The sequence below is a fragment of the Anomaloglossus baeobatrachus genome, chromosome 10 (genome assembly GCF_048569485.1).
Source record: "Anomaloglossus baeobatrachus isolate aAnoBae1 chromosome 10, aAnoBae1.hap1, whole genome shotgun sequence".
Classification (NCBI taxonomy): Eukaryota; Metazoa; Chordata; class Amphibia; order Anura; family Aromobatidae; genus Anomaloglossus; species Anomaloglossus baeobatrachus.
In genome coordinates, this window is record NC_134362.1 from 67,368,215 (window position 1) to 67,382,619 (window position 14,405).

At 45.0% G+C, this 14,405-nt stretch overlaps 1 protein-coding gene across 2 annotated transcripts in view; it reads left to right on the top strand.

Moving 5' to 3' along the window:
- PKP3 (plakophilin 3) overlaps window positions 1-14,405 on the top strand; it is a 123,212-nt gene that overhangs the window by 25,148 nt on the left and 83,659 nt on the right. The window contains exon 2 of one of the 2 annotated variants that reach the window (XM_075326962.1): window positions 12,732-12,900. In XM_075326962.1, the coding sequence (XP_075183077.1) occupies window positions 12,732-12,900 (169 nt within the window). Of the gene's footprint in view, window positions 1-12,418; window positions 12,901-14,405 lie in introns of those variants that run through there. The other variant, XM_075326961.1, reaches the window with a different exon arrangement.

A 14,405-nucleotide genomic window follows, 5' to 3' on the forward strand; every position in this document is an offset into this window, starting at 1 on the left:
TTGGAACCGCACTATCAGAATACAGAACGGGACACTTTACTGGCACCGGGATCCCCAAGTGCTTCACGCCATGGGGATCCGATACTTAGTGCAACAAAGGTGGAAGGGCTCACAGGCTGACACACACACCGGAGCTGACCTTTTCACGGATTCGGGATTGGCTGAAGCCCATCGTGGCAGAGAATAGTACTCTGGGGCAGCGCTGAACTACCTGTGAGTAAAAAGACCTGGAACCACAGCCCCGGTCTCTGCCTCTCCTTTACCGTCGTCCAGCGCTGCGGAGCCAGCGGGGACTACCACCAACCCCCCGTCAGTCCTCCATCATCCTCCCCGGGGTAATCCCGCTCCGCCTGTGGGGAGCGACACCATCCTGGCTGCGACCATTACCATCAGCCCCGGAGAGCAGCATCCGCACCGGCGGCCCATCCCTGACTGCGGACCACAGGTGGCGTCACGATCTCTAAAATAGACTTTCCTAAACCGTCACTACCACCCCCATCCTCCGTCCTTCATCGCATCCACCGCCATCCTTCCCTTCCTGTACGTCTCGGGGTCACGGAACCGGGTCAGGCCAGCCCATGACGACGCAGAGGATCTGCACCCCTGGCCCGACGACCTGTTGGGTGAAAACCCCCTCGACCCCGGGGTGTTATACCTTTATAATATGCTAATGAGGCCAGCGACTAGTCGTAAGAGTGTTAGATCCCTTGGCAAGTCGACCCCCTTAGCATGTAAGCATGCCCTTGTGGGCGCTCTAACATGCTAATGAATGAGCGGCTTCAGAGGCATGGTCGAACTCACTTCTCTGCGGCCGATGCTAGATTTCAGCTCAGTGTGCATGATCAGAAGTCCCCATTCGCACTACACCAGTTTGAAGCCGGTATGCATATGTACCGCCCCGGGGCTCGGCCAGCTGCCGAGCCGCTCGGATCCGTGCTCGTCGGTGGGTGGCTCTAGCTCCTCCCGGACCCGGGGGTCACGTTGCTCTGAAGGGAAGCTGGCGTTACGTGTAGGGATTTCGGTGGGGAAGGTTCACGGCTGAGGCCGTGGCATTTAGGGATGTAAGTTTGTGAGGCCACCCATGGGTTGTGTTGAATGTGGACACCACCGCTGCCGATAACTAAGCTCCCGGGGACGGTGTTATGCAGCCTGGTGTTTACCCCTCCGTGGCAGGGGGTGATGGTTCCGGGGCCCAGTGGTTGTGAGGTGCGGGCGGGATGGTGCGATGCAGTGCGCGGCCCGAGGGCACTGTTGTACTCACTATGACAGATACACCGGAGTCTCTGGTAAATCAAAAAGGATGATGGTCGGTGCCCACAGCCGGCTGCGCTTTGCCCCTTTCTCAGGTTGTTGGTTCCAGTCTTTCTCCTGCACCTCTGTGGTAGAACTTGACTGCCTATGCTTCAGCAACAGTAGTCCGCTCACCGCCTTTATGTGTGTCGGGGAACCCATTTGCCCGCAGACACTGGCCCGTGGGATCTCTCTGCCTGTGCGTTGGCTTTCTATCCCCCTCGGTGGGCTGTTGCCGTCTTTCGGGTCTTGGGATGGGAAAGGACCTAAGGTCCAGACCTCAATCAGTGAATTTGATGTGGTCCAGTGGCTTCTGGACCTCGTTCTGGGTCTGAGTACCCCTCCTGGTGCTCTGGTTTTCAGTTGGCTCCCCGGTTCGGTACCGGCGGGCCACTACCCTGTCCCGGTTCCTTACGGTTCCACCAGCCGTCTTCCCGTTTCCTGCAGGCAGCAACCACCGTCTGCCTCCTGGTCACTGGGAATCTGGGCTCCTACCCAGATCCCTGACAGACGTTGACACACTGCGACTACTCTCCTTCACCTCCACAACTAATCTGCTTGTGTTTTTCCCGCCTCAGGCTCTTTGAACTCCTCGGAGGGCGTGGTCAACCTCCTGGCTCCGCCCCTCGGTTGTGAACGTCAAGACCTGAGAGGGGTGACTCAGGGTTTTTAGGTTGGCTGGTTACACCTTTTTAGGGGCTGGTGTTTGTGCAGGGGGTCTACCTGTGACTACCTGGCTAGTCCAGGGCGTCACACGTACACCCGGCTTCATAGTACGCATGACCGGAAGTCCAGGACTTCTGATTATGCTCACTGAACCTAAATCTGAGGTTCAGCTCTTTGTGATCACGCTATTTCACTATAAATAGTCACTTGTCTTACCATCTGATGCTGGTTATAGAATCTCATCATTCTTATGCTGACCACTTTGGAAAGAGTCAGTCTCTGAAAGAAGCTGAGGTGTCATGACTAGGTTCGATGGTCGGTGTTTGCACCGAGCACAGACTTTACAAAAAATAACAGGGTTCAGAGTTTGGGTGCTGTACTTATGCAAATCAATAATGCGAGCATCGCTGTGCTCGGGTACGCTCTATTCTCAGCCCAGTACGAGCCGCTTACAGTGTTTGGACGGCTCGCACTGGGGGTAACACCAGCGTAATCTGATGTAGTGTGCACCAAACAAAGAATAAATAAAAATATGGAAGAACCCCACCCAACTGCCCCTGGAAGTGATTTGTTTATGGCTGGCTACATGTGGGCGGAGATCCGAACTGCTCAGTTAGTGACTTCCCTGGGATTCAGGTCAAATCCGGGTTCCAAACAGAACTTTAGCAAAAGCTGGCCTTCTCACTAGCCAGGGTGAGTTTTGAGCAAGTGAAGTCTAGCATGTGATTGGCGATGGGGGAAGGGCCTGTATAGGGGCATTAAGGAGTGCAGGGATCAGCCTCAGGTAAGTCACATCAGGTGACCACTCTCCTCTCTCCCTAGTGCCAGGGCCCACCATTGTATCATATTCCCTCCATGGTGAGGCACTCGCTGAGGGTTCCCTTATACCTGACAGACTCCCGGTGGTCACTGTGTGACATTTAGTCTGTGTATGGGAGCCTTTGGACATACTTATAGCTTTTAGTAGCATTTATATATTGTAGCACTTATGTTTGCTCTTAAGTCTAGCCTGTCATATATCCAAGAAGTCCAGAGCGATCGGCACTCCACTTTTAGAAAGTGCTTGAAAAGTAGAAAATGTGTAATCAAGGAAATCCTGGCACACACTGATATTTTTCTCTTATTTCCTTAATTTGGCAAAACCAGACAGATGCATTTCAGCCTGTCCAGAGCTTTCAATAGCCGTCTGTTATCCGCCATTCTTTATTTTAACCCTTTCACTACCTTTGACGCACACGTACATCAAAGGTAGTTTCCCCGCCTTTGATGCAGGCTCGTCTTCGTCTTTCCCCACACATGATGGCTAATTTAATCAGTCATCATGTGCCTTTTAGGCTATGTTCGCACGTTGCGTTTTTTTCCGCGTTTCTGCAGCGTTTTTAGCAGCAGCGTTTTTGCACTAAAACGCATGCGTTTTTGATTGCCAGCAAAGTCTATGGGAAAAGCAGAAATCCTGTCTGCACTTTGCTTTTTTTTCTGCAGCGTTTAATTTGCATATTTGTGGTCAAAAACCATGCTGAAAAAGAAGCAGCATGTCAGTTGTTTTTGCCATTTCTGCAGCGTTTCCTTAACATTGGATTCAATGAGAAATGGCAAAACGCAACCAAAATCACAATTCCTGCGTTTTTCATGCTTTTTACCTGCTTTTCCACTGCGTTTTTGGCTCCAAAAACGCATGCTTTTCTGGACAAAATTTAATGGGTTCTAATGTTCCTTTACACACACACAATAACCGAAAATTTAAATGTTAAAAAATTAGAAACTTCACCTATTTTTCTGATAAAATGTGCATAACCACTATTTTCTCACTAAAAATGATAATTTCCCATATAGTTTTATTAAAAGTTAATTTTATACTTTTTTTCTCTTTTTTCATTCTTTTTGACTAATTCAACTTTATTTCTCAGTGTCTTGATCTCAAAAACGCATCTGCAGAAACGCAGGTGAAAACGCAGGAAAAAAGCGCTAAAAACGCGGTAAAAACGCATGCCTTTTTAGCGCTAAAAAATGGTCAAAAGCCATTTGGTCAAAAACCAAGGGAAGGAAAACATGCAGAATAAACTGCAGGTACTCCGACGCAATGTGCGCACATAGCCTTACAGCAGAGGGTGGAGTGGAGCATTGCCATCGGCTGTTAACCTGTTAAATATAGTGATAGCAGTATTAAACATGACCTCGTGTGGTCGAAACGTTGCATATGGTGGAATAAAAAGAGGATGTAAGTTTTTTCACCCTATTGGAGGTGCTGTCTTTTCATTTTTCCTGATGTTCATTACCAAGTGGACTCCTTGGTATTTTTGACGTTGCCCGTTTTATTTGTGGACTTGTTTTCCAGTTGATTGTCCTAGTTGGAGTGCTGCAAGTGTTTCTATATTTTTTTTCGCTTGTGAGCCCTAGACAGGCTAGCTTTCCCTGTGCATCCGTTCATGGCCTTGGTTCACTAAAATTGTCCTTCCTTTGATTTGGTAATTAGTAACCAATGCATTCCCGGATCACCCCGCAAGAATGGCTGTTCACTTTCTGCCCAAAGCAGCGTGATATATTGTGATATATATATATATATATGTATATGTATATGTATATATATTTATATATATATATAGTAAAGACAGAATGGAGGAGGAGCGTAGAGGCTATTCACATGTCCATGTTGTTAATGATGGAGACATGATCATTTCTGCACAGAACGCACCCAAGTGAAAAAGACAGACCTAATCGCAGGTGAAACATGTACCCATTGTAGTCTGCATGGCTGATAAAATGTCCCAGGTTTATCTTGCAAATCGTATGTCTACAAAAATTTCAATTTTTTTTTGTATTATTTTGTATTTTTTTTATCTGAGTCATTAATCAAAATCATCCATAAATTTCTATGGGTCTGCAAAAATCACTCCAATCTGTATGCAATTTTTGTGCTATTTTTAAAGGGAATTTATCACCAGTTTTTGGCTATGTAATCTGAAAGCAGCATAACGTAGGCGCAGAGACCCTGATTCCCGTTATGCATTACTTACTGGGCTGTTTGCTACTGTTTTGATAAAATCACAGTTTTCTCTGATGCAGATCTACCAGATCTCTGATTGCTGAGCTCTTTATAACCCCACCTACATAACTGATCAGCAGCTTTCTGTGTACATTATATATTGACAGAAAGCTGCCATTCAGTGCTGGGGGCAGGGTTGGACTAGGAGGAACAAGACAGATAGTCCTGTAGTGATAATCTCCTGATGATAAAACACTGATTTTAGTGAAATTGCAAAACAAAGCATAGTAAGTGGCACCTGGAATCAGGGTCTCTATCCCTTTATCATGCTGCTCTCAGATTTCATAGCAAAAACCTTAAGGCACATTCCATTTAACTGGGTAGGAGAAGCTAGAAAACTTTTTTTTAATAAAATAAGAAAAATAAATGAAGAAATACTGATGACAAAAACTGAAATACGGACCAAACACTGATCAAAACCGGATCCAAAATACTGATGAAAATCAGATTGTTTTTCATACCAGAAAAATTTGTGACATCTGAAGGAGACAGGATTCAGACAGTTGTATTTTTGGGCAATGTGTTCTCTGTAAGTAAGGTTATGTGCACACTAGGCGTTTTTCGGGTGCGTTTTTGTGCGTTTCCCCAGCAAAGTCTATGACTTTTCATTTTTACTGTCGGCACACAACTTTTTTTTTTTTAGCTGCGTTTTTGAGCTAATAAAAAAAATATGGACATGTCAATTCTTTCCTGTGTTTTACTGCGTTTTTCACCCATGGAATGCATTGGAAAAACGCTGCAAAACGCAGACATAAAAAATGCAGCAAAGTGCAACCAAAAACGCACTAATTGTTCAAGACTGGCGTTTTGGGGTTTGTTTTTTTTTTTGCTACCGGTATGTTTTTAGTAAAAAAAAACAACCAAAAACTGCATTGTTATTGCTTTTTAAATTACTATGTTGAGTATTTGGTGAGTTTTTGATGATGCAGATTTTCTGCAGCATTTTTGCATTTATTAGCTTATTTAAAGTATTTTTTGGATTATAAGACGCACTTTTCCTCACAAAAATTTGGGCTCTGTGCTGTGCTGCGGGCGGTGAGGCAGGGGCTATCCTGAAGATGTCGGCAGTGGGGGCTTTAAATAATGGCGCCTTGGAGTCGGCGCATGCACAGATGGAGCTCTCCGCTCAAGATCTCATCTGTGCATACGCCGCCTCCGGTCCATTGATCTCCCAGTAGTGTAGTTAAGGAAAATGGTGCACAGAGGTGGTGCGTACACAGATGAGATCTCGTCTCATAATTGAGCCAGTAGCTCAATCTGCGCACGCGCCAACTATGGGCACCATTTCTTTGAAGCCACACCACCGACAGTTTCTGGTTATTTCCGCCAGCGCCAACAGCGAGCATCTGGGACACCCGCTGCTCCACCTGCAGCATCGCCCTTCTTCACCCCCGCCCCTGCCTCCTGTGACCCCGCTCAACTACTGCTATCGTTCCCCCCCCCCGTACCCACCCTGGTAAGACACCACCGGATTATAAGGCTATGTGCGCACGTTGTGTTCTATTCCGCAACGTTTAGTCACTGCATGTGCATCTCAGAACGCAGCTGAAAAGCTGCGTTCTGAGACGCGTTCTTACTGCAGAATTCCTGCAGAATTTATGAGTTCTGGATGCTTGGAAAAGCATCTAGAATGCACATTTTTGACAGTCCGGTCCCATTCGACTCTGCTTCCCCATAGACTTGCAGCAGAGCCGAGTGGGACTGCACTGTCAAAAAGAGCATGGCTGGCTGCGAGACAGAGCTACGCGATCAGAATAAACTTGTATGAACTACACCTGACTTCATTGTTATTGCGCGGCTCCGTGCGTGTGCCGCGGCTTGATTTGCAATTACAGGTGAAGGACTCACTGGTGACCGCAAATCTCCTGAGTGACTGAAGTGAGCCACGCGATCACCGGAGCCGTCACTCAGGTTACCCGCGGCCAGCTCGAGTCCTCCACCCGAGACCTGTGGCCGCGGGTAACCTGAGTGACGTCTCCGCTGACAGAGCAACTCACTTCAGTTTCTGCGTGGAGCTAACAGGTGTTCTCTGAGTGTTCTCCGGCTGCTCCTGTCAGCTTCATGTAGCAGAGCTGGATGCGTCGCGGGACCTCGTGAGGATTACGCCGGACCTGGAGGGGTGTTTGGGGATTTTAATTAAGTGGTGAAAGAGGGTGTTTTTTTGTCTTTTATTTCAAATAAAGGATTTTTTTGGGTATATGTGTTTATTTACTTTCACTTACAGGTTAATCATTGGGGGTGTCTCATAGACGCCTGCAATGATTAACGTAGGACTTAGTGGAAGCTATGGGCTGCCATTAACTCCTTATTACCCAGATTGCCACCGCACCAGGGCAATTCTGGATGAGCCGGGTAGAGTGTCGGGACTGTCGCATCTAATGGATGCGCAATCCGGGCGGCTGCTGGATGATATTTTTAGGCTGGGGGCTCCCCATAACGTGGGGCTCCCCATCCTGCGAAAACCAGCCTTCAGCCGTGTGGCTTTATCTTGGCTGGTATCAAAATTGGGGGGGACCGCACGGTGTTTTTTTTTAATTAATTATTTATTTTACTGCACTACATAGACCCGCCCACTGGTGGCTGTGATTGGTTGCAGTGAGACAGCTGTCACTCAGCATGGGGGCGCGTCTGAATGCAACCAATCATAGGCTCTGGTGGGCGAGGTAGCAATGAATACCAGATGGAATAAGGAGCGGCCGGCATTTTCAAAAGCTGTAGAAGCCGCTGCAGTGTGACAGTCGTGCAGCGCTGCGCTGGTGATCGGTGAGTATGAGAGAGGGGGGAGAGGGATAGACCGACAAAGAGACCGACCGACAGGAAGACAGAGAGACCGGCACACAGACAGAGATAGAGACCGACATTGCAACCAAAACGCACAAAAGAAGTGACGTTGCTTTTTAGAACGCAGCGTCTTGGCAGCAGCCGAAACGTTGCGTTCTAAAATGCAACGTGCGGATGGAATTTGCACAATCTTCATAGATTGTGCTGGGGACGCAGGACACATGCAGTTACGCTGCAGTGCAATACGCAGCGTAACTGCACTGCAAATACACAACGTGCGCACATAGCCTAAGACAGACCTCATATTTTATATATATTTTTTTACCTTTTTTTTCCTCTAAATGTGGGGTACATCTTATAAAACGAAAAGTACAGTAGTTTGTTTGGGGTTTTTTCATTGTGGTTTTTCACATTCTTTTTTTTCAGCTCCAGTTTTGGTCATAGTTTAACCCCTTCATGACATGCAGCATACATGTACGGCAGACATGTCGGAAACGTGTTTACGAAGCGGGCTAAACAGGGTGAGCTTGCCCCATACTCGGCAGGTAAAGGCTGTGTGTTAAATCCAGGACCAGCCGCTAACAATCACCAATGTGATTATTAACCTGCTAAAAGCCACAGTCAAAAGACATTAACAATGCGCTGGCATGGGGGCAAGTCTATGCACACCTGTGACATGATCGCAGGGGGCCCGTGGGTTGCTGTGACAGCGAGGGTCTGTCGAAGACCCTTGTGCTTGTCATTACGGAGATCCCTTCAAACCTGTAACCCAAATACAGCACAAGAGATCAGATGATCACAGGTTGAAGTCCCCTAAGGGGACTAAAAAGTACAGTTAAAAATAAAAAAAAACAAAAACGTAAAGTTCAAATCACCCTCTATTTCCCCATTAAAAATAATAATAAAAAAAATGAAAAATACATGTGGTATCACAGATATATGGAAAAAAAACAAACAAAAAAAACAACTAAAGTTCAAATCACCCCTTATTTCCAAATTAAAAATAAAGGTAATAAAAAAATGAAAAGAAAAACCAAAACACATGTGGTTTCGCCGCTTTCAGAAAAATCCAATCTATCAAAATATTAAAATAATTAACACTATCGGTAAGGCCTCTTTCACACGTCCGTGAAAAACCACGCACATTTTTCACGGATGTGTCAGAGGTGCGTTTTGCCCTCCGTGAGCCGTGTTTATGGCCTACGTGTGTTCTCCGTGTGTTATCCGTGATAACACACGGAGAACGGGAACTTTCTGCTCACCTGTCCCTGGCCTCGCTGTCCGGGGTGCTGATCTTCGGTCTCTGGTCCTGCCGACTCCCTGCTGCTGCTTCCGGCCACAGTGGAGTGAATATTCAATGAGCGGCGGTCGGAAGCAAGTGACAGCAGCGGCAGAGACAGGAGTGCTGGAGAAGGTGAGTAAAGTTGTTTTTTTTTTTCTCGCAGATACATGTGTTTTCTGCGGCGCGCGTCACACGAAACACATTCGTGTGGTCAGTTTGCGTTCCGTGGGACACCCGTGATGCCGGAGAAAACGTGGACTTGTCTACGTGTGGAGCACACGGGCACACATATGCTCCACACATACACACGGTCCATGGCAGAATACGCACGTGAACACAGATCCATTGATTTTAATGGGTCTATGTGTGCCCGTGTCTCCGGTACGTGAGAAAACTGACCATACACGTACCGGAGGCACAGACACGTGAAAGAGGCCTAATGCGGTAAATGTAAAAAGTTAAAGAACCTCAAAACTATGTTTTTTGGTCACTGCAATACCACAAAAATGCTGTCACGAGCAATTAAAACGTCCTTGCTACCCCAAAATGGTATCAATAAAACTGTCCTGTTGTCCCACAAAATATAAGACCCCACACGGCTCCATCAACCTAGAAATGAAAACATTATGTTGGAAAATATAAACACGATGCCCTCCATTTTCTTTTTTCTTTTTTCAAACTTCTGGGTTTTTTTTCAATTTAAAATAATAAAAAAAAAAAAAAAAAAAAAATGGACATTTTTGGTATCGCCTTAATCGTACTGATGAGGAGAATCATATAACGAGGTCATTTTTACCACATGCAACAATTCCCAAAAAAACAATGTCAGGATTGATCACAACTTTTCCGTACTTGGATTTTTTTTCCGTTTTCCAGTACACTATGTAGTAAAATCAATGGTGCCATTGAAAAGTACAACTTCAATGTATCCCTCAAAAATCAAGCCCTTATAAGTCTGGGTGAATACAAAAACAGAAAGATATTGCTTTGGGAAAAAGGTGAGTAATAAAACTAAAAAGCAAAAACATAAATTGTCCACGTCATGAAGGCGTTAAAAAAAAAACTGATTTGTTTTGGAAACTTCCTGTTAAGCCCTGTTCACACGTCAGTGATTCCGGTATGTATGACGTCCGTTTTCATACATATTATAGACACGGACATACGCAGACCCATTAAAATAAATGGCAGTGTTTTCTCAAGGACCATGTGTCCGTGTGCTCCACATGGAGACAAGTCCATTTTTGTCCGACAGCAATGATATCACATGGCCTGGACACTGATGTGATCCGTGTGATATCGGTGTGACATGTACTGGAGAAAACACGTCTTTGAAATAAAATTACTTTCTATACTCACCTGTCTCCAGCGCTGCTGACTTCGGCACTGCTGTCACTTGCTTCCAAGCTCGCTCATTATGCTCACGAATATTCACTGCACCGCAGACCGGGAAGCAGCAGCAGTGCTGGAGACAGCAGCACTGTGGACAGGTGAGTATAGAAGTTTCTGCTGTCCGTGTGCTATCTGGATGTCACACATATAGCACAGGGACAGCACACATGTGCCGTTTCACGGCACACGGATGGGCTATATGCACCTTTAACATGGCCATGCAAAACACTAACATTTTTCACGGACTTGTGAAGGGGGCCTTACTTAGCTTTGATAAAACTTTATTGATACTGCAGGTCAACTTATGCTGTGTATAAAAAAAAAAAAAATTAAAATTAAAAAACATAGTGAGCATGCATTTCTGTAGTCGTAATATGCTACTTTTTATGTACAGCAAAAATGTACAGGATCAAAAAAGCACCAAATATGGTACTCATGGTGAGAAATATAAGGCTATGTGCGCACAGTGCGTTTTTCGTGGTGTTTTTGCACGTTTTTCGAGGGCGGTTTTGTCCGTTTGTGGGCTCAAAACTGCATGACTTTGCTTCCCCAGCAAAAGTCTTCTTCATTTTTGCTGTCCGCACACAACTTTTTTTATTAAGCTGCGTTTTTTAGCTTAAAAAAAAGGACATGTCAATTGTTTCCTGCGTTTTTCTGCGTTTTCCCCCCATGCAATGCATTGAAAAAACGCAGAAAAACGCAGAGATCAAAAACGCAGCAAAACGCAGCCATAAACACACCAAAACGCGATAAAAATGCATGCGTTTTTACCGGTGCGCTTTTTGCGCGTTTTTGCCGCGGGTGCGTTTTTATGCGTTTTTGTGCTTTTTTTAGCGGCCAAAAAGGCACAAAAACGCAGCGTCAAAAAAATGCAGCGTGCGCACATAGCCTTAAGGGCTCAATTTATTATTGCCTTCTTTTGTCCAGTTTTTGGTGTTTTTCATTTGCTTTTCATGTGCTCCTTATTTGCATGGTGTTTAAATCCTGCATTGTGTGTACCCGTTGTTTTTTTTTTTTGTATACGCCATTGTTGGCATGGTTTGTGGTAACCAGATAATTTCAGTTTATTCTTCATTTGCGACTTTTCAAAATAAATCCCAACATTTTTGCACAAATATATTCTAGTTCCCCTCCGGAGTGATTTTATGCATGAATGAATCTTTTTGCGCAAATTTTGCAACACTTCAGCGGAATAGGTTATAAGGAGCATTTTTTATTTTGCACAAAAATTCATCACCCACGTGCACCGTTTTGAAGAATGATTTCTACAAGACAGAAACCGTAAAAAGTGACTTAAAAAAAAAATACAATTGATGAATTGGGCTCGGATATTAGTGTTTTACTCATACTTGAGGTTAGTGACCTTTATTTGGATAGCATGTTTTTTTTAGATTAAAAAAATAGCAAATATTGTGTAAAATGTTGCACAGCCGGAAAATACATAAAGAAAGCTGTTGTAAACGAGCCATTAAATTGTCCATTTAACAATTGCAGTATACATTGCCGTATTTAAAGAAAATGTATACTGCGTAGAAGAATGTGATTTTTCGACCATAGACCTTCCAGTGATATGGACAGGGCCTCACTGGCTTTTCAGCCAAGATAAGGTGTCCAGGACTTGGTCTAGTGTTTTTCAGCAAGGGGTTGGGAAAGGGAGGAAGATTCCTTGTGGACACTGAGAGGGGGATGTTACATTCCTGTATAGAGTGCAGGGAGTGAGGTGTGAGACAGTCAGAGTGCAAGGACAGAGCGTGCACAGCCTTCTGTGTGTGCGCTTTGTGGAGGCATCTTAGGGCTTGCAAGGTGTAGGACAAGGTGTGCATGATCTGCAGAACATATACAGGTGTAAAGAAGCCTGGAAGGAGACACAAAGCAGACAGACGTGGAGAATAATCTAGGGACAAAAGGATATTGTAGGAGAACAGGGACAGAGTGACAGCAGGATAAGTATTAGGTCACAGGGCGGAGTAGAGAGAAGCAGGGACAGGTAGGAGTGCTGAGGTAATGGCAGGGTGGGGCATGGAAGTAGAGACAGGCTGAGAGCGTGGAGAGGAGGCCACTGAGAAGCAGCAACGTTTCGTGCCATAGATCCTATAAAGCTTAAACAATATAGTATACAGCCTAGGAGGGGTGGAAAAGGGTGCCGCACATAGTATACAGGTGGGGTGCCTCAGGTGAGCCAGACGCTGAGTATAGCCAGGTTGGCAGTGTGGGAGATTGCACTTCCACCCACAAAGCTTGAAAATGCAGGATGGTCACTTCCTTATGTCGGCCCTGCAGCCAAACAACGATATCACCTCATTGGCACTGCCGACGGATTCCCAACTGGACCGGAGACTGCGTGACGAGAGCCTGGAGCTGCGCAATGCTCGAGTTCAGGAACAGGTCCGGGCACGGATGATGCAAAAGGGACAGAGCTCATCGTCAAGGAGCAACGCCAGCTATGGAGGTAAGAACATTCCTAGACGTATAAGATCCAAAACGATTATTCTGGTATCCGTGTCGCCTTGTTTGGAAATGAATGTTCGGTTCTTACTGGTATTGAATAAGGTTAGGCTGACCGCCTGAGGCTTTCCTACACATGACAACCTCCAGTTAGTTACCACACGTCAATATACGAGAAAGAAGACCTCAACGCCTGGTCAATAGGTTGCCCAAGGCGAGATTATTTTTCCATTTTGCCCACTTGAAATCCCTTGATTCTCCTTTTTTCTTTTCGAGTGTTAGTATTCCTAGAGAAATTGAGTGACGCCTTATATTACCAGGAGTTGGCACCCAACTTTCATAGGGATCTGAATGGCAAATCTACCCTTTCATGCAGCATTATTGAATCTGGATGTATTATTACTGTATAGCTGGACTTCCCATTTGTGACCCAAGAGAGTTGGGCTACAATACTCGTGAGATCTGTAAGGGTAACCATATTGGTTGTCACCCAGCTTTCCCAAAAACAGAATAGTTAGATGTCTGAATGTGAAAACTGGAAAAGCTGGGTAACTTAGTGATACATCATACAACTAACTTTTCCAAATGTAACAAAGGTGTGGATACAAGAGTATGTGTATATAAATATAATATATATATATATATATATATATATATAAAATTAGTTTGTGTGTATCTATCTATATCAGAATTCCTCAGTTTTGGACCATTGCTATTGACTTTGCATAACCCTGATATGATGAGAGTAGTTCCTGTCGGTGAGGAATTTTTGGGTGCTCTGTATAATGCCGGCTCATTACTCACAGGGCAGTGTGTATTTGTACATCAATCAATTACTTCATCCCTTAATTATGTATTTCTCTCCTACAACTTCCTGAGGATCCTAATAAAAATTAAACGTGATTTGTTTTTATTTTTTTTATTTTTTTTAAGATTTGTTGCATTACTCAGAACTGATCCTTGTGCTTGTTAGGATGTTTTATGGCATTCATCTCTCAGCTTGTGTGTCCGCTCTGGCCTTGTTAAAGGCTCTTGGCATGGTAATAAAGTGTCCTAATGCTCACAGCTTTGAGGTATATTGGTAATTTTATCAGATGGGATTTACTACAGAGTATTTACTAATGGAACAGATACTGAAATGTTTATATAGTACCACTGGTGGACACAGAAAAGGACCTCTGTGCAAGAACAATGTATGGGCCCTTTGTAGCCCAAAGGCTCCTAAAAAAATGAAAAATTGCACCTGCTTTGGAGGTAGAAATGAGCCTCCTAACCTCTTGGGCCCCTGAGCGGTTGGACCAATGATATGTCCACCCCTGTACAGTAGATTGTAATTCCTGGTAACCTGAATAGATCATTAATAGAGATGAGCATCTCCATTGTTTCATTTCCTTGGTCCAGTCCGGTCTGGTCCTCCATAGCAACCAGTGTACAGTTCTGCACCTGGCAACCTGGGCATCTATTCTATTGCATTTACCAGGCCTCTCAACGTCATAAAGAGCAGACCGG